A 25119-nucleotide genomic window follows, 5' to 3' on the forward strand; every position below is an offset into this window, starting at 1 on the left:
TATAATTGCAAAGCAAAAGGAAATTCAGGCCGCCAATCACTGAGCTGGGATATTCAGTGAAGCGTTGACCGGTTAACTTGAGATTCACTCGTTACGACTCATTCACGATATACAGTATATCATGAATATAACGAATCTTTAGTTTATGTAGACCTTTTTTTGTGAACTGGTTCAATCAAATCATTGAAAAGACTCAAAAGAACGAATCGTTCACGAATCAGTGTTCATATTCTGTTTTAATTTCATATTAGGAATGAGCTGTCAAAAATAGGGAAGAGCATCATGGTCCCCAGAGTCTGTTGCATACTATGTTCTACTTAATATTAGTGTTAATATCAGTGTTTTGTTATATTTTAACATATAAAAAACACTGAGCATTGTTGTCAGATTGACACCAACACTTAATAAAAGTGGCCATATCAGTCAACGATTGTAAATATTATTTATGTGGTGAGTTAAACCATAAAGTTGTATTCACATTCTCTGTGACTGCATCCATGCATGCTTTCTCGACTGCTCTTTGCACAACATTGAGACGGTTCATCCATCACATTTTCAGTTGTACACCAACTTTTCAGTTGTACAAATGCAATTTAAGATGAAGGTTGCCTTTTTTTAAATGTATAAATGCAAATGTGAAGTGCTGGTAATAAATAGTAACAAATTCAGTAGCTAATTCTTACACACAGATACAAATCGTATGTGACAAAGGCACAATTTTATGACATGGCATAAATGCATACTTACAGTGCACAGTAAAATTCGCAGTAATTTTTATGATAAATTACTTTCTCTTATCTTAGGTCAACATGCAGAATATAATACGACCAAGCACATTTCAATCAGGGTAATACAGCATTTATTCGGACATAATTATCTACTTATCTCCATTATCACAATTATTTCATTAATATGGTTTTATGAACATTTTCCAAAATCCATACCAAATAAAATAATATTCAGCCATTTAGATCTGATATAATTTAGCACAGTGTCACATCTCTGGTCTGCAGTTTCCTAAATTAGAATTTATGACCCCTCATGGGCCTTGGTACTATATCATGCTAATACTGAAGGTCATAATATAGGAGTGTACGTAGAACAGTATACGTTTCGTTTTTACTAAATTTGTCATACACTACCATTCAAAAGTTTGGGATCAGTAAGATTTTTAATATTTTTTACCGAAGTTTCTTGTGCTCATCAAGGCTGTATTTATTTGATAAAAAATACAGAAAAAAAACTGTTATTTGGGGAAATATTATTGCAATTTAAAATAACAGTTTCTCTTTTAATATACTTTAAAATATAATTTATTCCTGTGATGCAAAGCTGAATTTCCAGCATCATTACTCCAGTCTTCAGTGTCACATGATCCTTCAGAAATCATTCTAATATGCTGATTTATTATCAGTGCTGGAAACAGTTGTGCTGCTTCATGTTTTTTGGAACCTATGATACTTTTTTCAGGATTCTTTTATGAATATATATATATATATATATATATATAAACAGCATTTATTCAAAATAGAAATCTTGTGTTACAATATACACTACCATTCAAAAGTTTGGAGTCAATAAATGTTTTTCTTTATTTTTTTAAGTAATGAGTAACTCATATAGTTAGAATGAAGCAGCCCAACTGTTTCCAGCACCGATAATAAATCAGCATATTAGAATGATTTCTGAAGGATCATGTGACAATGAAGACTGGAGTAATGATGCTGAAAATTCAGCTTTGATCACAGAAATAAATTATGTTTTAAAGTATATTAAAACAGAAAACCAATATTAGAAATTGAAATAATATCTCTCAATGTTACAGTTTTTTCTGTATTTTTGATCAAATAAATACAGCCTTGATGAGCACAAGAGACTCCATTAAAAATCTTACTGATCCCAAACTTCTGAACGGCAGTGTACATGCGAAAGGTTAACTAGCATAATGCATTCTGACAGGTGAAAGAATGAGGAAAAACAGAAAGTTATGGTGCTTTAGACATATCAATGATATCAGTGTCCTGGTGACCTCTCAGAGGGGCCGCCGAAACTTTCTTTACATCCATATTTTATTTGTTTAGATCACGTGTCTGAGTTTGATTAATCTGCAATGGAACGGCAGATAACAGATACATCATTAGCTTTTAGAAATTTCTGTTCGTCCCATTTTTTGAAGATAATCTATACTTTTCAAGGACCAATGACTTAATGTGTCTCCTCAACATTGTCAAATTGCTCCTACGCCCCTGGGATTCAGATCATGCTGGGGGCTGCGCTGAACAGAACGAGGTCTCCCTCTATGTGCAGGTGAGTGACGTCCTCCATCCCGCCTGTTCTGTGCTCAAACTCCAGCAGATGAATGCCGTCCACAGCCACCTTAAACCCATCCGCCTCCACCAGGATCTTCAGCTGCACACACAAACACATTATGAAAACTCAACTGAAATCCAATATGGTTTAAAGGAACAGTTCGTCTAAAAATGAAAATTAGTTGAAAATATACTCAGGCCATCCAAGATGTAGATAAGTTTGTTTCGTCACAGGAACAGATTTAGAGAAATTTAGCATTTTACATCACTTGCTCACCAATGGATCCTCTGCAGTGAATGGGTGCCGTTAGAATGAGAGTTCGATTAGCTAATCCAAAACATCACAATAAACCACAAATAATCCACACAACTTCATTCAATCAGTTAACATCGTGTGAAGTAAAAAGATGAGTGTTTGTAAGAAACATATCCATCATTAAGATGTTTTAACTTTAAACCATCGCTTCTGGGCAAAATGCAAGTGCATAATTTATATATAAATTACATTTCACAATCAAAATTCACCAACATATTAGTTTAGAACTGTTATGGACTGTTTTCAATTGTAAACGGTGCTTGATGTGTGCATATTTCTCCTCTGATTCAGAAGAAATGACACTTTCACTGGAGAAAGCAATATTATGGATAGAGGACACTGCCTTTTAGCCAGAAGCAGCAGTTTGAGGTTAAAATCTTAATGTCTCATGATGGATTTGTTTATTACAAACAAGGAACTTTTTACTTCACAAGACAACTGTTGGACTGTATTATTGTGATGTTTTTATAAGCAGTTTGGACTCTCATTCTGACGGCACCCATTCACTGCAGAGCATCCATCGGTGAGCCAGTGAAGTAATGCTAAATTTCATCAAATCTGTTCCAATAAAACAAACAAACAAATTCATCTACATTTTGTGAGTAAATTATTGGCTAAGGGTGAGTAAATTATTTTCATATTTGGGTTATCTATTCTATTTCATTCCATAGGGGAAAAAAATCAGGTCAACGAGGACCAGAAACTGTTTGGTTACTCACATTCTCCAAAACATCTTCTTTTGTGTTAAACAGAAGAAAGAAATTCATACAGGTTTGCAACAACTTAAGGTTGAGTAAATGATGACAGAATTTCTTTTTTGGGTGAACTATTCCTTTAAGTTCCTTCTCTAAGGGTAAATCAGAATGCTGTACCTCAAACTGTCTGCCCTGCACAAAGGGAAATCCTCCCACCCTCTCCTCCGGACCCCAGCAGCCCCCAAGCTGTGTGTTCAGTACGATGGTGTTCTCATGGAAACGAGGGTTGAAATGGAAAACCACGTCATGCCCCCTCACAAAATCTACATGGAACCTGAGAAAAGAGAAGTGAGAGTTTGCTTTGGACACGCAGAAGTAATCTTGTTGTTTTGTTTTTTCATTACCTGTTTCCTCCTGGTACTGGCTCACCCACTATAGTAATCACAAGGCTGGGCATAATCCCTGCATGCAGCGGAAGATCATACGGCAATGGCTAAAACACACACATACACATAAGTTATCTGAGTTCTTCAACAGTTGCCACAGGTGTCTACACTAAGGACATATGTAAAAATTGGCCTCCAGAATCTATCTTTGATCCTTGTTACTGTATATTGTGATACCGAAAATAGGGATATACAATATGATGATACCAATAACTTTATAAATATAAATCATGTTTAATAGTATTAACTGATAGTGACTGATACTATTAAAATAAAATAAAAATCTCAAATATCCACCAATAACCAATATGGTATATATAACTGCAAAGAAAACATCTTTGTAAGCAGCTAGACCTGATAAACTATTCTAAAATGAACTCTATATCCCAGAACTTGAGAGAAGATCAGAAGAGACATAAAATTGTGATTTTTTACAAATACACTACACCATTCAAAAGTTAGGGGTCAGTAAGATTTTTAAAAAATATTTAAACATGAAATACTTTTGCTCAAAGACGACAGCATTTATGTGATCAAAAATACAGTAAAAACTGTAATATTGAAGAATATACAGAATGTACAATATTGAAGAAATATATGAAGAATTATTACAATTTAAAATAACTGGTTTCTATTTTAATTTATTTTAAAATGCAGTTTATTCCTGTGATGGCAAAGCTGAATTTTCAGCATCACTACTCCAATCTTCAGTGTCACATGATCCTTCAGAAATCATTCTAATATGCAGATTTGCTGATCAAGAAACATGTTTATATCACTGTTGAAAACGGTTGCGCTGCTTAATATTGTTATGGAAACTGAGATACAGGACATTATATAAACATTAATTTTACTGACACGTTTGATGAGTTTAATAGATCTTTGCTAAATAAAATTAACTTTCAATAAAATTATAAAGCACAAATATATGCATTATCATCATCATCTCAGTGTTGGATCAGCCCCATTACCCTGAGAGCTCAGTGATTTACACATGAAGTGTAGAGACTTCCATCGTCTGTTAATACATTTTCCCATGATGTACGAGTTTCTTCCATGCTCCATCATAAAGTTCCATCTCTGGCTTTTCCATAGTCTGCAAAATAACATGAATCCCTCCCTGACATTAAACAGGACTGTTCAATTCAAAGGAATATTTTCCAACTTGAACTGAACAAATATTCTAAGAGAAGCAAGTTACTAATCACCACAAAAGCCTATGTATACTAAACAGCGAAGACCCAAACACACATGCCCTTTCTCTTTGTCCTGTTCCAGCTAATGCCACGTCACAGATCACATGACAAACCGCAAAAGAAGGAAATCTAACTGATGACATCGCCTAGTTTATAAACAACTTTGCTTTGGCAACACTGTGACAAATCTCATAGACTGACAATCCCTGATTCCAAACCCCACCCACTGACTCATGATTCCCCTCAGTGAATAAAGCCTGGTATAATCAAACACACACAAACATGCACACTGTTTATGAACAAATTTGTGATAATAACCGATAAAATATTAAAATTCAAGATGCCTTTGTATACCATGAATATTCATATTCACTACCGTTCATAAAATATCATAGTTTGGGATCAATAAGATTGCTCTTTTGTAAGAAATACTTTTATTCAACACAGATGGATTAAACTGATCAAAAGTTACAGCAAATAAATTTGCTACAGGAGATTTTCATTTAAAAAATGCTGTTCTTTTGAACTTTTTATTCATTGAAGAACGCAAAACAATTATTACGGTTTTCACAAAAATATGAAACAGGACAACTGTTTCCAATATTGATAATAATAAGAAATATCTTTTGAGCAGCAAATCAGCAAATTAATGATTTCTGAAGCATTGTGTGACACTGAAGACAGGAGTAATGGTGGCTGAAAATTCAGCTTTGTCATTAGAGTAATAAATTAAACTATAAAATATATTAAAACAGAAACAGTGATTTAAACTTTTTACCATATTTCACAATATAGTTTTTTTTCTGTATTTTTGATCAAATAAATGCAGCCTTGGTGAGCATAAGATACTTCTTTCAAAAACATGAAACCCCAAACTTTTGAAGAGTAGTGTGATTATTAAAATGTTTTTATATGATCATGGAATGCAAAATAAAGCGTATCAGATTTCTGAAAGGGATTGTCATATGTTTCAGTCCTTATACTTCTCTCTGCCCCAAAGATTAATGAAGACCATATATTATGCCACAGTATGTGAACAACAATGCCAACCTCTTACCATTACCTACAATTTCAGACAAAAGCTGATATAGACAAATAAATTGAGCCCATTAAAAAAACCTTTAATTACAATAATATTAATTTCATCTGTTTGTTGTATGACCACAAAGTGTATTATTTATTGTTTTTCTTTTTCAAGCAATAACACCATTAAAACAATGAACTTTTAAAAGTATGATATTAATAATCATGAATGTTCTGTGCAGAAATTAGGTAGCTCAGCTACATTAAATATGTGCATTTGTTTGCAAAGGTGATATGCTAATATATCAGCATGAACTATGTGCTCAGTGTCCAGAACTCTGAGCTCTGATTGGATGCTAACTGGGGTCTTTGTGATGGCTGTGGTGCTGTCCTCCTCCTGTGATTGGCTGAGCTGTTCATTGTGCTCAAAAATATGGTGGTCTATGTGGTGGCTGAAAAACAAGAAGAGGAGCTTTTGAGATCTACACAAGATGTGCTTGCATTTAAGATCTGCAGATTTATTGTGATCCAGCAGAATGACTCCAGAGAAGGAGCATCCCAAACCTCAAGAGCCAAACCTACAACCCTGAAAGCAATGCTTATGTCACCAACACTCTCATAAAACAAACTCCACCAGATCAATGCAGAGCCATCACCAAACAAACCCATCATATACACTTATGAGCAGACTCGTGCATGCAAAATCTCTTTATAGACCCATTTAAACAGTCATAATTGCTCACCAGCATTCCACCTGGAGCTGCAGGCCCTCCGTATGGTCCCATGGGCCCTGGACCGAAGCCTCCTGGTGGGCCAGGTTGAGGAGGGAAGCCCCCTCCGGGTGGACCCCAGGATCCTGCTGGTACTGGGGGAAACATTCCTCCTCCATATCCTGGGCCTCCATCTAGTGGAAAGGCACCAGGGCCTCCTGGGCCGTACATGCCAGGCCCAGATGGACCTGGCGGGTAAGGCACATTTGGATATGGGCCCTGTGGAGCCCCAGGTGGGGAGGGGAACTGTCCAGGAACGGGGTATGGCACGGGTGCCCCACCTGGTGGGAACTGACCTGGCATCGAGGGGAACTGTCCTGGAGCTCCAGGGTTGGAGGGGAACTGTCCAGGTACGCCCGGTCCTGGAGGGTATCCACCTGGGGCAGCAGGGGCTCCGGGAAACTGGCCTGGGGCTCCTGGGCCAGGTGGAAAGTGACATGGGGCAGACGGCCCAGTTTGAGGGAAGCCAGGTGCTGTTGGTTGGGCAGGGCCTCCTGAGGGTGGGAAATGAGGGCCACCAGGGGCTGCACCAGGCCAGCCAGGATTAGTGGGGGGCAGAGCCCCATTTCCAGGAGCTGATGGATTAGTGTGTTTATTTTTCGATGCTTCACTAGAAACATTATCTGGGATTGCGTCAGCAAGCTTCAGAAAGAGAATGCAGAAAAATCACAGCAAATAAAACACTAGCTGAGAGTTATCAGAGAGACTTTTGGTCTGATATTATCATCGCAAAGCCAAAGACTAACTAGGACAAACAGTGGGGTCCAAAAGTCTGAAACCAGATTAAAAATATGAGATTGAAAACAAAATTAAACCTGTAAATAAACAGAAAATTGTAGGAGTGTGTAAAAAAATAACACTATGATGTTAAATGAATGATTTTTAATATTTCACAATATTTCTAGGTATTACTAGCTAATTAAATAAACAAATTTGTGACATTTGACATTCTTTTGACAAAAGGTTAGACATTTTTGCTTCCACTGAAGTACAAGATGCTCTGTGGATCAAATAATGCTGGACAACATGATCATCAGGCTTGTGGAGTTCATGCAGCTTAGGTGCTGCTGTCATTAAACACATTTTTTATTAAATATGTTTTACTTTAACTTATACTGTTCTTATGCTGATAATTAAAATAATTATATTTAATTATAATAAAGTATAACAACATTTCATTTTATACATTTTTAATAAAAATAGGTCATTTCTATAATTAAATTATAAAAGAATGCATAACAGAAACTTTTTCACTAGTGGGTTTATGCTGGTCTCACTGTATTATACACTGGATATTCTGGTATATCTCTACTATTTTTCATTTAATTATTGAATATATGCGCCGAATAAAGATATTATATCAATGAAACTAAGAAATTTAAATAACTGGTTCTACTGCTGGCAACACGGATACAATGTCTTACTTTACTAACACAGGAGAAAATACAGCCTAAAGTAATACAAATGAACTATTGAAACTATTGAACAAAATTATACAGAAAACACTTACCGAAAAGTCTGCCATGGCCTAAACAGACACAAACAGTGACACTTAGTGACATGCAGCTGTATACAATTCAGATTCTGTCATAAGTCTAGTACATGTACTAGTTATACAGACGCTAACAGAGCGTAACGTTAACGTCACTGTATCAAACACACTCTGGCAAATATTTAAGTTATACTTTACAATGTAAGATTAAATCAGGCATTCCAGCTCCACATAGTTTAATCTGTGTAGTGCTATACATGCGCATTTGCGTGAAATGTTAGCAGTTTTGTGGGCATCAGTAACGTTACCTCGACTGGATCAGGGCCTGCGGTCCGAGGATTGGGGGTTCAGAGCAGCACCAGGTCCCGTCGCCCGAAAAGATCCTAAAGTCAGAATTACTAAACTCTATACAGGAAGTGAGGTGACAACTGGAACATCGAGGGTTTTCAACAGCGTGTTTGAAAACATCGTGAGCGCCAAATAATATGGATGACACATTAACTACTGTAGTTAAAGGAACAGAACAATCTACTGTGTTTATAGATCAGATATGAGCGTAATGCAGGCGCAAGCTCCCCGATGGGCGTGTCCTCTGAGGGATGGGCCAGCTCATCTGCGCATGCGCAGGGGTTACTGACGAAGGGGGCGTTTTCACCCCTGGGAGGCTTAAAATATAACAACCATAATAACAACTGGCTTAGAAACTTTTCCAGTTTTCTAAATGCCACTTTCCACGAATAGCGCCTTGAAAAGGAGAGGTGTTTCCAACAAATGGTGAATGTTGACAAAATTGTTTCGGGTTTGTAGTTACTGATACATTTATATTTTCCATAAATTAAGAAAAAAATATTTTTTAATGCTTATATCATATACAAATAAAAAAGACTCTAAAGCTTAAAAAGGAGTGGGACTACAACATGTTAATAGCTACATGTCTGTAGCTATTTCTGAATGTGCTTTTAAGTGAAATACGTTCTGTATATTTTATTATTATTATTATTATCATCATTTTAAACACCAAAGTCACTTGTACATTGAATATTACTTTTACTCTACAGTAAATAAATTAATTATGGCACATTTGCGTGCATTTCATATACCCATTTATTTTATTTTGAACGAATAGCTGGCAATATATCTAAATCCTCTAATTTCCTCGTAGGGTGGAGAAAAGTGTGCATCCGATAGTTCTTTCCATGAGCATCAGTTCATGCCTAAATGCTGCTGTTCTGGGATCAGACAGATCTCGTCCTTCTATGGGTGACAATAAACTGATCCTAGTACAGACGTTTATGCAAATTGTGGCGCGTTCCAGTGCTCTGATTGGTCGAACGAGCGTCACGAGACGCGGCACGGTAGAACTCCTGCACTGCTGAGCTTGTGCCGTCTGTGAAAATGGTGAGTACAAAAACTGCCTTGGATTAATAAAAACATTTGTATGGCGGCCCTCTCTTGTAGGATGTATAATAACACGGAGGCATTTACAAATAACGCCGTACGCCTCAACGGTCTGGGATACGTGTATGTTAGAGTTTTTTTTATATTTTTTTTTTAGCCCTGTTGCAGTTCCACCCAGTGCTTTGTGATGAGCTGCATGTCAACCCCTCTCTGGCATTACACCGACTTCATAAAGTTTACCAAAATAATGGCACGTTTGGCGTTAAATATACCCCAAATCTCTGTTTTGAATTTTCACGAGATAGGCTCGCCTTACGTAATTGCGATATGATGGAATTCCGGCGGCTCTGGGGGAATTCTCATTTCCTGTTGCAGCCGTGCTCACACTTCAGTATTTCAAGGAAATTTGGGAAATCTGCTAAGCGACAAAGAGACGGTGTGGCTCCTTTACTTTGAATAGCACGTCAAGCCACGATCAAACAATGTAATCCAATCAGAGCAGAAATGACAAGCAATGTAATGAAATAAACGCGGATTCTTTGCATGCCACCAACACTGCACGTCAAAACACGTTTGCTTACTTCGTCCGCCTCATCGACAGCTAAGAAGGTGATTGTTCTCCTGATGACACCAGTGTGATGATGACCTACACTGGTTGTCATGGTGCATGACTTTTGTGAACTCCTTTTCCTTGTGATGTTGTGTGCCAGAGTAGACAGGTGGTTTTATTGTTGAGTTGGCTGTATTGAAACAGAATTACACAATCAGAAGAAATAGCCAATAATTTCCATCCAGGTCAATATTTGGAGGCTCCACTATCTAAGCTGATATGTACATCTGGTAGTACTAAAACCAAATAAGCTAAAAAAATGTGAGTTTAATGTTGCACATTTGTATTTTTGCGTTTCCAGCATTTGTACACATTTGTATTTTTGTGTTTTTTAGTAGTGTAATTAATATTTTATTAATATAACTACATTTATATAATTGTAAGACTTATTGTGCCCCCCAAAACTTTGCAAAGGCCCCCAGTTGAGAACCAATACTTTGACAAACTCTGAACCCTGAGTGTGTCCCTAACCTGTATGCCTCTTAATCAAAGAGATTAATTGGGAGTTTCTCCAGCTATGTAGCCGGTTATGAATTATGTATACACTACTACTATTCAAAAGTTTGGACGCAATTAACTAAGCAGACTGAAAATAGTAATAAAGCTGACTGACATGTGGAAAATAGTAACAATAATGTTTGTGTGTGTGCAGAGTGAGTCTTTAGTTGTGTGTGAGGTGGACGAAGACCTGGTGAAAAAGTTGCGGGATTTCCGCTTCAGGAAGGAGACTAATAATGCCGCCATCATCAGTGAGTCAAACTGAAATTAAACTCTTACACACTCAAGCTGTTCCATATATGCTTACACTTTCTCATATAGCGTAAGGACTGAATGCTGATATTGCTGTTTTTGTCCTCTGGTTACAGTGAAGATTGATAAAGACAAACAGCTGGTGATTCTGGAGGAGGAGCATGAGGTAAATACACACTGTTATTGCATCAACATGCAATACATAGCTTTCTAGTGGGACTAATAATTGAGCAGATTAGTGGTGTAAACCAGGGTTTGATTTCTCCTTGTAGGATATTTCCCCTGAAGACCTGAAGAATGAGCTACCAGAGAGACAGCCCAGATATCCTTCACTAAAACAAAACTCACTCTGTGCAGTACTGTGATTAAACTCATGAAATGTGTCTATTCAACATTAAACAATCATTGGATTCCTTAACCTGTGACACATTTGTAGTCTACAGCTATAAGTACCAGCACGATGATGGGAGAGTGTCCTACCCTCTGTGTTTTATCTTCTCCAGTCCTGTTGGTAAAGAAAATGCACTTATTCAATAGTCAATATGCACAAACCCTGTTATAATTGGCAGTTTCTCCAAAAATGAAACTTCTCTAAAATGAAACTGAATTTCCCAGGATGCAAACCTGAGCAGCAGATGATGTACGCCGGCAGCAAAAACAAACTGGTACAGACGGTTGAACTGACCAAGGTGAGCTCTAACTAACACACCTAACCTTACACCCAGTGATGTTGTGGAAATTCTTTTTTTAATTTGCCTGTATCTGCTTTCTCTCAGGTGTTTGAGATCAGGAACACTGAAGACTTGACAGAGGAGTGGCTCCGAGAGAAACTGGGCTTCTTCCGCTAAGAAAGGACAGAACAAGCTAACATTCGTCTTAAGAGTGACCGAGATGGGACCATCACCTCCAAACGGAGAGAATACCATAGTCCATCTGATAATGTCTGTTTGTGTATGTTTGAATGCTTCTGCCCAAACTCTAAACCCGCCTGTACCAGTTTAAGATGACAGAAATATGAGGTGCAAAGAAATGAAAATGTGAAAGCAAATTCCACATATACACTGAACAATTCCTTGGATTTTTAAAACCATTCCGCTCTCATCCCTGAGCAGTAACGCATGTACTGGCCTGCATAGGTGGTCCAGTCTTACTGCCATGATAGTTGGATGACATGTTGCGATTTTATGTCAGCTATCCTTCATGATAGATGACATGGCAACAGATTTAAACATTGTAAAAGTCTATCATGTAGCATGTTTTGCCCGTTTTGATATAAAATCACATAAGTCTTCATGTAATGCCCTGATAAGGGCCAAACATTTTCTTCCTTTGTAAAGCATTTTCTAACTTTAATTTGACCAAACATTAATTATTTTGGTTTGATATGTGTTGAACAGTAACGGTAGCTGAAGAGGTCAGAACAGAAGTCTTACTGATATTTTTGGGAGAAATTGTTTACTGTTTCTGACCTGTTGTCATAAATTCATTATTTTTTGCCTTTTTAAATCTGCTCACAGCGTGATAAACAAATCTCGACTAAAGATCTAGAATCTGAGGACAATTGGGTGAAAGTTCTGGGACTAATTTTACTTGATTTAGTGTTTTTGGGAGAGGGGACATAGAATTCGTCACCTGGATGTCCTTGATCACAGATCTGCCCTACCTTTTTGGAGATGTGTAGGTTTAGATGTACATCGGCAGAGATGTGCTATGGTGTTATTCTGCCACAGGCAGGCAATCATCTAATTCATCTGTTAGTTATTCTAAATTAATCTTTCTCACTGTCCAACTAAACGCTGGAATAAAGCTGGTGTCACTATTCTTAAGGTTATTCAAAGCATCACTATTTCCGTATTTATGTAAAAAATCAATCTTTCTATTGGCAAAATGTAAACACTGGAAATTTCTTAAATGTTCAAAGCTTAACAGAGTAGTATGAATAATTTAAGGAAGTGATGCTATTATGGGTTTGATAAGTAATACCTCGGCAGATCTCGCATCTTTCAGAATTTGTGAGCTCTAATGTGGGTCAGGCTCATCTCTGTACATCTGTAGAACCTGTAACACCTGTGATTAGTGCTGTTTCCTACTAAACACTGTTTGCTCACTTTGGTGGCTTGTATGATGTGGACATCACATGATTTGTCCCATACAGTAGTCAACTGTGTATGTGTTTAATATTTAATTTTTAATGACTGAAGAAGCTTTTACTGATCATTTATAACTCAAGTTCTCTCTTGAAACCAGAAAAATGGTTAACCTTTTAATATGTCTCAATTACATTTGTCTGCTGTTTTGAATAATTAAATAAAAGTTTTTTTCCTTGAAAAATTTGACCATATGCTTAACTGGAGTGCTCTTGATTGATATTGACACCTTGTTCTATTTTTAAAGGTTGAAATAATGTCTGATACAAAATATAATTACACTGAATGTTAACATGGTAAATATGGGTACGTTACTGGTTTTAGCAAAGTTTACTGGTGGGAGTGACTAATGAATACTGGCGATTAATACTTAAGACTACAATGAAGATTTAGTAAAGGATTTTCTGCATTCTATCCTGCTTACTTGGGTAGGAAGTATCTGGTAACAGAGCAAATGTAATTCCGTTACAAACAGACATGGTAATTTAGCCAGGCTCATTACCTTGTGGCTATTCTATGTTCCACAAATGCTGGGTTTGCATTAGTAAACCAATATGTGACCCTGGAGCACAAAACCAGTCTCAAGTCGCTGGGGTATATTTGCAGCAATAGCCAAAAATATATTGTATGGGTCAAAATTATATATTTTTCTTTTATGCCAAAAATCATTAATATATTAAGTAAAGATCATGCTCCATGAAGATATTTGGTAAATTTCCTACTGTAAATATATTAAAACTTCATTTTTGATTAGTAATATGCATTGCTAAGAACTTCATTTGGACAACTTTAAAGGTGATTTTTTTTCAGTATTTTTGATTTCTTTGCACCCTCAGATTCCAGATATTTAAATAATTATATCTCCGCCAAATATTGTCCTATCATAACAAACCATATCAATGGACAGCTTTCAGATGATGTATATTAGGTGATAATGTAATAATGATCACATATTAGGTCAATGGTTCAAGAATTAGAGATCTACCGACAGTAATTTTTATGTGGTTTTGATTTTATCTGGGTCTGGAATGACATTTTTATTTATTTATTTTTATTTATTTATACTAGGGTTTCCCCTGATCTCGCGTTTTTTCGAGTATCCATGTGACTTTTTCAGTCACGTGACGTACAGCTGTCTCAACATCACAGCGGTAGTCGGTCTGGGTATAAATGTGGACTACCAAACCTTTAAGATCTCCAGACGTTTTTGTATCACAAATAAAATTAGAGAAGTATCATACAAGATCGTTCATCGTATTTATCCTGTAAAACAGGTAATGGCACAGTTTTGTAAAGACATTGACTTGAAGTGTGCTTTCTGTAAAGAGTAAAATGAGAGTATTGATCATTTATTTTATGATTGTATTTATACAAAATTATTTTGGTGTGATTTGTTTTTTTTTTGTTAAACAAAGTATTAATATTGAATTGCAACTCAAAGAAAAGGATGTTTTATTTTTTTATGAGTATACTGTTGACTTCAAGATTTGGTATATTGTGAATTTACTCATTATATATAGAAAATTCTTTATTCACAAATGTAAATGGGCAGTGAAAAAACCTAATTTGACTCATTTCAAAATAGAAATAGGTCACTACTTGTATACGTTAAAAGAAACAAGAAATAACAAAGCAAAAAAACAAAACTGTAAATTACTTTAAAGCCTTAAATCTATTCTTTGAATAATTTGTAATTATTTGTACTTGTTTACAGATGTGAGATTTTTTTAAATTATTTTTCTTATTTAATTTTTATTTATTTATTTTAAGTATTTGTTTTCATTCAGTTTAAATGTTATTGCCCTTATATGTTCTTTGTTCTAAAAATTGCAATAAAAAAAAAAAAGTGGACTACCAGAAACGGTTGAGCATGTTCTTTTAATATGTATAGCGTATGAAAGGGAAAGACATCAGATGTTCCAAGAACTGGAACTGATGGGAATTAACAGTATATCTCTAAAGACACTATTAGGTTATGGGGTAATGCAATCAAGAATATATGGAGAATTGTTTAAGTATTTTAAAAAGACAAGATTACTGGAAAGAGTTTGAAGTTTGGAATTTTGTATTTATTTACGTAAACATTTTTTGGTTTATTTTATTATTATTATTTAAAATATATATTTTTAATTGTTTTATCTTTAATAGTTGAATAATTCATAACTGAACCGTGTGCGGTTCACACTCCAGACCAGTAGGTGGCGGACATGCACCTTTAACGTTGGTTTGCCAATCCGCCAAAAAAACTCGAGAGAAGAAGAAGAAGAAGAAGAAGTCGGTCTGGATAATTCCACATGAGCGAAAAATGGCGTTCACATTCGCGGCCTTTTGTTATATGCTGGCGCTACTGCTGACGGCGGCGCTTATCTTCTTCGCTATTTGGCATGTAAGTATTTAGATTAAACTCCTACCGAATTGTGGAGACTTTGAGCACACAGATACTCGGCGGATAGTAACATTAGTTAGACACTGCAGAGCGCGAATGAATGGCACGAACGCGAGCTGGTGACACCCATTATTATCATCACCGCTATTTTTCCGTTAAACAGTTAGGGGCCTTCCGTGTTATCTACAGAGTTTGCCACATTAATGCACCCTATGTTTATCAATTAGTCATATCTGTTAGTGGTGACCAGGGGCGGATGGGCGCGCGCTGTTGTTTAGCTCTCGGTCATGTGTTCACAGATCTGTGATAAATCAGAACTGCTGATAAAATCAACAACATAAAACAAACGCCAATAAACAATAAAACCCCGATGCAGTGAAATCACTTATACATGATCCTCTCAGTCTAGAGTCCCTGGGTCTGGCTGCATCATTTGGGCTTTGCATGTAAGATTGAGACATAACCGTTTATTTGTTGTTAAAATTGGAGTCACATTTTGAGTTATTTGCGGACAGAACAGCACCACTGTTCAGATCTCTTAGGCTGATTCATTGCTGGCTGATGCCATTAACCTGTTTCCGGGATAATAACACTTTCATAACCAGCATCACATTTCTGCCTAATATGCTAGATGCAGACAAATGTCACAACAGTAAAAGGAATATTGATTTCCACCCTTATTTTCCCAAGATTAAGGGATAATGTTTGAATGATTCAGGCGTAATGAATAATACACTGCATATGTTCTGAATTTGGGATGCGACATAAACATAACACTTGAGTTTACAGATTAATCAAAGAGAAAAGCATAAAGATCTCTGGCGTTTCTCTAAAGTAGTTTCAATTTACATCATCTCTCCTGCATCACAAATCTCCTAAAATATTAAGTTCTTTAAGATTTGATGTTTGCGATTCATGTTTGTTTATAATTTAATATGAATTTTAAATTGAATTAATTAATTCAGCACATTAAAAGAAAATTAAAAGTGTTGATTCTTAAAGAATAACATATTCCTGACACATGACAGTGTAGGATCTGTGATTGCATATTTATCATATTGATCATGTACTGTTTTTGTCCTCCCTGTTTTTTAGATAATTGCATTTGATGAGCTGAAGACTGACTATAAGAATCCTATAGACCAATGTAACACGTTAAACCCGGTAAGAGAGAGGTTTTGGAAAGATGGCGTGTGATGCATGCACTCCTGTTTCTTCTCTTCTATCTCAACACTGTTCTGCTAATCGATGAAATCATCTGCAGTGAATGTTGCTTTCCAACACTAACACTACTTTAGTTCGATTTTTCTGATTTGCATTTTGTGTCTTTTTTTTCTTAATATTTGCTTTTTACCTTTTTTCTCTGATTGGCTCAAAGACAGTTGACAGGGTGAAAAAAATTAAAAGGGTCAGGCTTGCTCTGAAGGTTGGTACCAGAATTCAGCTTAAGATAGGGCCTTTCGCACCGCTTTAGTTCCAGAACTAAACGTACGGTACTAAAGTACTGGGACTATTTTGCGCGAACTATTTCCCGCGAACTATTTCCCAGTACCATTTAAAGGGTTGCATTCGCGCCGAGAGTGTGTACTAAGAAGTGACGTAAGCCGGTCGACAGTTACGTCATATGTGCGCGGCGTTCAACAACAGAAACAAAGAAGAACAACATTAACAACAGGAGGATGGAGGACGCTGTGATCGGAGCTGTGTTTTTGTTGTGTCTCGCGGGTTTCACAATAATGGACATGGAAAGTCGATGTATACGTAAAGCGATTGAAAGAACAGAAAGGAGCACTAAGAATCTCCAATGACAACTGGCAGTGCTACATTTGCTACAAGTGCCTGCACTTCAGCGTCCGTCCATCTATCGCTGCTCTCCATACTTGCGAAATAAGTTGACAATGTTTACAGTATGTTTACACTGCGTTTTAAATCATGGCGGGTGAGGGCGTTTTCATACGCTTTTGGCCAATCAATGTCTACTTAAGTCACGATTAGTACCAGTTGTGCTGGTTAGACCCTGCTCCGGCGTAGGAGCTAATTTGGTTCTCGAAAAAGGCAGTCCGGTACTAAAATCGCACCCAGTTCCGGCAGTGCGAAAACACCAAAAAGTGGGTAGTTCCACAATTCGTTCTGGTACTATGAAAAGGTTACCGCAGTGCGAAAGGCCCTGATCAGTAACAGTCTCTCTGTGTGCACGAGCGGAGTGTTTACAAATGTCTTTTCAGTTAACTAACACCTCACAAATGTACAAACAAGCCAAGCAGAGAGACAGGACCTGGATTACGTCAAATAGACAGCTTGATATTAGAGGTTGTTTTTGTTGCAAACGACATCACATCTGCCAAATGAACAAAACCCAGATTGCTCCTTTAGGGTTGCTCTTATTTTGCTCATGTTTGGCTGGTTTAGTCCGTTACTGTGGGTTTGGGCACAGGCACAGATGTCATCTGCACAGGTGTTTATTTGAGAGTAGGAAAGACAGCGGTTTACAGGGAAAAGTGTTAACTGAAAAGACTTGCAAATGCTCAGAACATGCATGTGCCGTTCTGTCCCTCCCTCCGTTTGCTCTTTACCCAGAGCGAATAACTCCATTTATGACGTCTCACTTAGAAAGTGTATTTCTAAAATTGGCTCAGCTGTGAAACAATTGCACCATTAACATCATGCAGCAGAAGTCATTATTTCAAGTGCACTCGTGTGATGGATGAGATTGATGAACAGGAGAAGAAGAGCGGGTTTAGTGAGTGCACATTAATTTAGAGTCAAGCAGTAGTATCCTTTAGAAAGGGGTATTTCTGGATGGATATGTCCGGACATTCTCAGAAGTAAATGCTTAATGAGTTTTAAGGCCATTTTACCTATTTATGTTCTTCATAATCGCCATTGATAGTTTGAATTAATTTTTTACAATGTGTTTGTGTTGGGCAAAAGCAGAATACACACTTTCTCTCTATTTGCATGGGCTTCCATGTGTTGTCTCTACATTTACCGGTTATGATCAGGCATGGCAGGGGCAGCCTGGGGTCCTTGTAGCTGCTCCCTCCCTCAGCATGGCTGCTGTTATCACTCTGCCTGACAATGTATCCCTGTGGAAAAAACACGATCCTACCTCTGTTCCCAATATCTTTGTCTGTGAGTTGGGGGTGTAGATAATGGGGACCTGTCTGTTTTTTTGCTGTAAATTGCTAATGGCCAGAAGTTCTATTTGCCTAATAAAAGAAAATCAGCACTCTATATTTAACTAAATCTAAAGCAGATGGGGAACAGTATGTGCTTTACAAGCTTCGACAGCTTTAGGATACAATAGATGCCCTGTTTCAGACTTTATTGAGCAGAGATCCTCTGGATGGTTTGAATTTTGAACTTAATAATGTCATAAATTCTTAAATGGATCAATGGATACATTTTTGAATTCTTGACATTTTTGTATTTTTCAATCTCTGCCCAGTAATTTAAGGTCACTGGTTTGATTTTACATTTAAAATTGTTTTAATTAATCATATGCTTTAAAATAATTGTTTACCCAAAAATGAAATTTTGCTGAAGATGCGCTTACCTCTGGCCATGTATGATGTAGATGAGTTTGTTTCTTCATCAGAGCAGATTTAGAAAAATTTAGCATTACATCACTTGCTCACCAATGGATCCTCTGTAGTGAATGGGTGCCGTCAGAATGAGAGTCCAAACAGCTGATAAAAACAGCATCATAATCCACTAGTAATTCACACGACTTCAATCCAGCAATTTATGTTAAAAAAAGCTGTGTTTGTAATAAATCTATTACTTACTGGATTATTGTGATGTTTTTATCAGCTGTTTAGACTCTCATTCTGACGGCACCCATTCACTGCAGAGGATCCATTTGTGAGCAAGTGATGTAATGCTAAATTTATCAATTTCTTCTAATGGACATACATGTTGTATAACCTAAGGGTGAGCAGATTTTCATTTTTGGGTGAACTATTCCTTTAAATTATAATTTACGACAATTATTCTCAGCAGATCCTGCTCTTTTGAGGTTTAGAGAGATTTAGATGTACTTAAGCAGATCAGTAAGTACTGGAGCTTATGGGATGGGGTTAATATGAATGATTCTTCCACCTGATTGGCTAGACTTGGGGCACAGGCTTCAGGTGCAATAGAACTCTAGTCTCTGAGATGGATCTGTGTATTTGTGTTGTCTTCGGAGTTCTGACCATGTATTATTTGGCTTCCTCAGCTCGTCTTGCCGGAGTACCTCATCCATGTGTTCTTCTGCGTAATGTTCCTGTGCGCCGCAGAATGGCTGACGCTTGGACTCAACATGCCTCTGCTGGCTTATCACGTCTGGAGGTGGGTGGGGCCCTCAGCCCTAAATGAATCGCAGAGAAACACACATTTCGAATTTATTGGCTATATATCAAACACCTCAGCAGATGTGTCAAGCTAGTTTTTCTAAAGTTAATAAGTGATTAGTCAACATTGTTCTTGCTCAAAGTGCAACATCAAGTGTTTGTGTGTGCAGGTATATGAGCCGCCCCGTGATGAGTGGACCTGGATTGTATGACCCCACTACAATAATGAACGCAGATATTCTGGCATACTGTCAGAAGGAGGGATGGTGCAAACTTGCATTCTACCTCCTCTCATTCTTCTACTATCTTTATGGGTATGTAGAGTTTAAAAATACAATTTTTTAATATGTAAATGTAATTTTTAATACACACTTTCATTCAAAAATTAGGAGTCAGTATTTTTTTCCTCTAAGAAATCTATCTATCTATCTATCGTGTTGTTTCATCAGAAACCCTATAGATTATGTTTCTCTCTGGTGTTTCTATTATAGGATGATCTATGTTTTGGTGAGCTCCTAAACTGGATGCAGCTGGAAAGCATATAAGGAAGCGTTTGAGATGCTGATTTTAAAACTGAATTTGGACTCGGCCATCTCTCTCAGTTCTGCTCGGCTGTTTCAAAAGGACATTGACTTTACTTACACCTCATTGGCCAAGAACGATCCAGGACGCAAGCAGCCTGCACAACTCCAGAACCACACATGCAAAAATAAATGATTACCAACTCTTCAGTACAACCTGTTTAGACTTATATACACATGCCGCACCAATGCCAAAGCACTTCACACACTGAAAGCATCAGCAGATGAGCTGAAACCGTTTACATTGACCAGATCGTGTCCAAAGCAGAGGCACAAGGGCTTCAACACTATACCACTGATGGAAATGTGCAAAGATTTTACTCTTGTGTTTTCAAACTGTGGGACAAAATAAAGATCTTGATTGTATAATTTTTACAGACTTATTTTATCTTAAATATATTACTGCCTTGTAGCTCAGTCAGTTCTTTAATTTGTCCTTCAGTCGTGTGCTGCCTTGGTGGTTCAGGATCTTGTAAGTCTGTTTTTTGAGCTCATGCTGGTGGTCTGCTTCATGTTGATGGTTCTTATCAGATGAGTGTTAAAACCACTGTTTACTGTCTTTTTGGTAGGAAATGAGAACTGATGCTTTCAGTGTGTTGAAGGCTTTACTTCGCTCATACACCCTGGAAATACACCACATGTAACTTTTTTTTTTTGCTTTTAAATGTATTATTGTGTGCATTTCGTATTTCTAACTGTTGTTTTCTGATTTTGTTTTACTTCCATTGTTTTTGTGAGATGAGTGTGGACACGATTTTGAATATTTTGGTTTGATGTTGGCATGATCTCAGTGTGCCAAGATGCCGTTTTCTTTTAGCCTGTCAGTAATCACAAACAGAGGCTTCTGTCCTGAGGTGATGCTGTAGAGTTTGTATCTGGATTCAGAGCAGAGCGGTGTGGAAGGATTCTTTACCACACTGATAGCTGTTCATAATCACCAAGCTGGACTACCAAGGTTATGTTTAGAGTAATAAGTTATTTTTGATTTTGTATTTGATTCTCCCTGTGATTTAGATTTTTTTTCTGTTTGCTTCCCCCCCCGTGTGTGTGAACCCAGCATTATGTGCATTTGAATGTTATAAAGTCTTGCAAGAGGTATAGTAAATTGTGTATTTTATTTTATTTTATTTTTGGCTTGTAATATTGCTTAAAGTTCCCAATAAAGCCTCCCATAGACAAATGGTCATTTTATGATGCCATTTTGTATTAACTTAAGTTTATTTCATTTGGCTAAAGTAATTATGATAAAATGGGTTTGGTTTAAACAAAGAATATGACATGTAATGCTTATAATAGTTAAAAGAAAAAAAAATCAGCTTTGTTAGTCAACTTAAAAAAATTTAAAGTTTGACTGCATACATTTTAAGTTTTTAAGAAATCTTTTCCCAATGATAAAAATTACTTTTATAAAACTGATATTATAAAACAGTAATGCTGCTTTGCATAAAGCTCCTTATTTTTCCCATAAAAGTGGGCGCGGCCATTTGTAAATTTTATGGTTCTGGCTTCAGGTCTCATCTGCCTTTGTTGCTTGACATTGCAGATTGGTGTCTTAGCATATTATTGTAATGCGTTATTTTAACACACTGGTTTGTACTACAAACAGTTTCACCGTTTACTGCACGCTGTTGTACCGGAAGTCCCGCCCATAGGCTTCCTTCTGGATATTAGTCATAGTTTATCAAAAAGTATTATCATGTGGCAAATATGAAGTATATGAAAAAATATTTTTCATCATTCACGACAGCATTTGAGCTGTTTTGATTGTATGACTATTTGTGTTTCTGTTTAAATCAAAGGTTTGGTTCATTTCATAGGTAACGTAATTGTTGCAAACTTTATACATTTCCTTACTAATGACCACTTTGAAAAGAAAATTGCCAGGAATGATTGCTAACAACTTAATCCACCATCCAAATCACCATTACTCACATAAGCAACATATGGTTTCCCAGACACAAAAATAAACATTTCTCTCAATTTGATCGACTGTGCAGGATTAATGCAGACAATGCACGATATAATGCAGACATATCATTTTTAGGAGCTAACCGATTTCTAAGAAACACTGTCTGAAAAAGACAAAAATTCATGAACACGCCATGCAACAACACATACAACTATAATAGATGGTTTATCAAGACAGTGCCGAACCGGATGTTTTCATCATAGCTGTAATAGCCAATTATGAAATGATTTTTGTAATAGCCAAGCACCAGCAGCGCTATAGATAATATTGCAGCAGCATGTCTTGGTTTTGTGAAATATAGTAAAACCAATGTTACCGAGAGGAAACAGCAATCTCGGCGCCGAAAGCTTTCCCCATATTAACGCAGGTCCTAGAGTTTGCCTGATTGTAAGCCTTCTTTTAAAGATATTCTTGTGACATTTTTCTCTTGGTAATGCATCAGCCATCTCTCTTTCTACAGTCTAGACAAATCTCCTGCTTGCTCAGGCTCTCTCCTCCCCATCATGAGTGTAAACGTCTTGGCTACAAGAGTGTTATGGTGCTCGGTCTGATCCACGTTTCTCCCTTATTTACACAGCCAGGACTCTACACAAACAATTTGTTTCAACATACATAGAAAAAACAGATAGAAAATATTCACAAAATAGTTTGTTTGGGTGTTGATTACAATTTTCAACAGCGTGTCTCAGAAATCACTTGCTGCACCTTTAAGACTCACTTACTGAACAAGACCCATTTAATTGCAAAGTTAAAGTTATATATTAAGCACAATATTATTAGATTGACTTAAAAATACAGAATTTTTAAAGTGCCATCAGAAAAGAAACAAATGCATTCATAATCAAAGTAGAGAAAATCCACAGAGCAAAAACACCAAAGTAATTTGTCTTTTTTCATCGGGACACTGATCTCTCTGAAAGTCGCTCTTTGGTTTCTTGATATGCTACAAACTTTTCCCGAAACTCATGAAGGAAGTTGTATTGCTATAGGAGACAAATGAGAAAGCATCATTAATAGGTTAGCTGTACGGTTAGGGAAAGTGATGCATTTAGGTTACTGGATGCCTCTTAACCTTGACAGTCTGAATGGCTCCACCTCCTCTTAGCTCCCTCAGGATCTCCAGAGCAGCACTGGGTGTCATGGAGACAGAGAGCTGCAGCAGCAAACATGCAGCAACTGTGACAATGAAGCACAAGTTAAACTCCTAATCACACATACGGGACTAACATTAATCATAACACTGAACCCTGTTTGAGCATTTGATACTTACTTAACCCTGAGCGTCCCAGGCCTCCATAACAACTGTGGGGGAATAAAAACACTGATGTTTATCTAATTTTAATAAGTATATACAGTGGGTACGGAAAGTATTCAGACCCCTTTAAATTTTTCACTCTTTGTTATATTGCAGCCATTTGCTAAAATCATTTAAGTTATTATTTTTTCCTCATTAATGTACACACAGCACCCCATATTGACAGAAAAACACAGAATTGTTGACATTTTTGCAGATTTATTAAAAAAGAAAAACTGAAATATCACATGGTCCTAAGTATTCAGACCCTTTGCTGTGACACTCATATATTTAACTCAGGGGCTGTCCATTTCTTCTGATCATCCTGGAGATGGTTCTACACCTTCATTTGAGTCAAGCTGTGTTTGATTATACTGATTGGACTTGATAAGGAAAGCCACACACCTGTCTATATAAGACCTTACAACTCACAGTGCATGTCAGAGCAAATGAGAATCATAAGGTCAAAGGAACTGCCTGAAGAGCTCAGAAACAGAATTGTGGCAAGGCACAGATCTGGCCAAGGTTACAAAAAAAATTCTGCTGCACTTAAGGTTCCTAAGAGCACAGTGGCCTCCATAATCCTTAAATGGAAGACGTGTGAGACGACCAGAACCATATATATATATATATATATATATATACAGTATATATACAGTTATGTATATTTAGGTTTATGCAAGTCTCTTATGCTCACCAAGGCTGCATTTATTTGATACAGTAAAAAATATTGTATTTTTCAAATAAAATGCATCCCTGTAACAGCAAAGCTGAATTTTTAGCACTTGATCCTTCAGAAATCATTCTACAGTAATAGGCTGATTTGGTGCTCAAGAAACATTTATCTTTATAATGAATCTTGAAACAGTTGCATTTGTTGTTTATTTTGATTATTATAATGTTACAGAAAATGTCTGTCAATTTTGACATTAATTCAATGCATCCTTATGTCTTTTAAACAATAATATTCAATAATACCAATACACCTTGTCCTAAAATGTAAAACTATAGTTCAATTTAAAATATTTTATCTATCTATATATATATATATATATACACACTGTAAAAAATTATTTCACACTTAAAATAAAGATTTTACTTAAAAAAATTCAGTTTTGCACATTACTTAATTTAAAGCTACAAATGTTACATAACATACTGAGTTTATGGTTTACTTTAATTAATAAAGAAAAACTACGAGTAATTTTGAGTAAAGTCAACAATATAAAAAAAACTGTCAAATTAACAAAAAATTTTAGGACCCAAGCAGCTTAACTTTGAACCGCGCAATTTGTTGTGGCCATTTTAGAAAACCAGATCTCAGAAGAGGACTTCTCATCCACGGTGAAGGTAAGTAACTGTTAAAGGGGTCATATGATGCGATTAAAATTTTTCCTTTCTCT

The 25119-nt window shown here is 36.6% G+C and overlaps 4 protein-coding genes across 6 annotated transcripts in view; 2 read left to right on the forward strand and 2 right to left on the reverse strand.

Annotated features, from left to right (window-relative positions):
* Nucleotides 1-1872: 1872 nt before the first annotated feature.
* On the reverse strand, nucleotides 1873-8802 carry LOC107602963 (galectin-3-like). Its single transcript, XM_016295613.1, has 6 exons — nucleotides 8556-8802; nucleotides 8266-8283; nucleotides 6729-7397; nucleotides 3725-3813; nucleotides 3498-3654; nucleotides 1873-2409 (listed from the first exon to the last, which is right to left on the reverse strand). The coding sequence occupies exons 2-6, from the start codon at nucleotides 8278-8280 to the stop codon at nucleotides 2254-2256; spliced, it is 1086 nt and encodes a 361-aa protein (XP_016151099.1). The 5' UTR covers nucleotides 8281-8283; nucleotides 8556-8802; the 3' UTR covers nucleotides 1873-2253.
* A 701-nt stretch (nucleotides 8803-9503) lies between these two features.
* LOC107602964 (glia maturation factor beta) lies at nucleotides 9504-11865 on the forward strand. Of its 2 annotated transcripts, none has more exons than XM_016295615.1 (7): nucleotides 9504-9645; nucleotides 10908-11004; nucleotides 11122-11171; nucleotides 11278-11327; nucleotides 11434-11516; nucleotides 11621-11694; nucleotides 11782-11865. In XM_016295615.1, exons 1-7 carry the CDS (start codon nucleotides 9643-9645, stop codon nucleotides 11851-11853), a joined length of 429 nt encoding a protein of 142 aa, XP_016151101.1. In that variant the 5' UTR covers nucleotides 9504-9642; the 3' UTR covers nucleotides 11854-11865. The 2 variants fall into 2 exon arrangements, with proteins under 2 accessions (XP_016151101.1, XP_016151100.1); XM_016295614.1 differs by lacking the exon at nucleotides 9504-9645 and adding an exon at nucleotides 9689-10254.
* A 3540-nt stretch (nucleotides 11866-15405) lies between these two features.
* Nucleotides 15406-21633, forward strand: LOC107602965 (protein cornichon homolog 1). Its single transcript, XM_016295616.1, has 5 exons — nucleotides 15406-15538; nucleotides 16634-16702; nucleotides 19758-19870; nucleotides 20043-20186; nucleotides 20364-21633. Exons 1-5 carry the CDS (start codon nucleotides 15458-15460, stop codon nucleotides 20389-20391), a joined length of 435 nt encoding a protein of 144 aa, XP_016151102.1. The 5' UTR covers nucleotides 15406-15457; the 3' UTR covers nucleotides 20392-21633.
* A 327-nt stretch (nucleotides 21634-21960) lies between these two features.
* LOC107602929 (cyclin-dependent kinase inhibitor 3-like) overlaps nucleotides 21961-25119 on the reverse strand; it is a 9316-nt gene continuing 6157 nt past the window's right edge. For both annotated transcript variants that reach the window (XM_016295552.1, XM_016295551.1), the window contains exons 3-5: nucleotides 23693-23724; nucleotides 23495-23598; nucleotides 21961-23405 (exon numbers count right to left, since the gene is read on the reverse strand). In XM_016295552.1, coding sequence (XP_016151038.1) covers nucleotides 23316-23405; nucleotides 23495-23598; nucleotides 23693-23724 — 226 coding nt within the window. In that variant the 3' untranslated portion in view covers nucleotides 21961-23315. The remainder of the gene's footprint in view (nucleotides 23406-23494; nucleotides 23599-23692; nucleotides 23725-25119) is intronic.

The sequence above is a fragment of the Sinocyclocheilus grahami genome, unplaced genomic scaffold, assembly GCF_001515645.1.
Source record: "Sinocyclocheilus grahami isolate Dianchi unplaced genomic scaffold, SAMN03320097.WGS_v1.1 scaffold338.1, whole genome shotgun sequence".
Classification (NCBI taxonomy): Eukaryota; Metazoa; Chordata; class Actinopteri; order Cypriniformes; family Cyprinidae; genus Sinocyclocheilus; species Sinocyclocheilus grahami.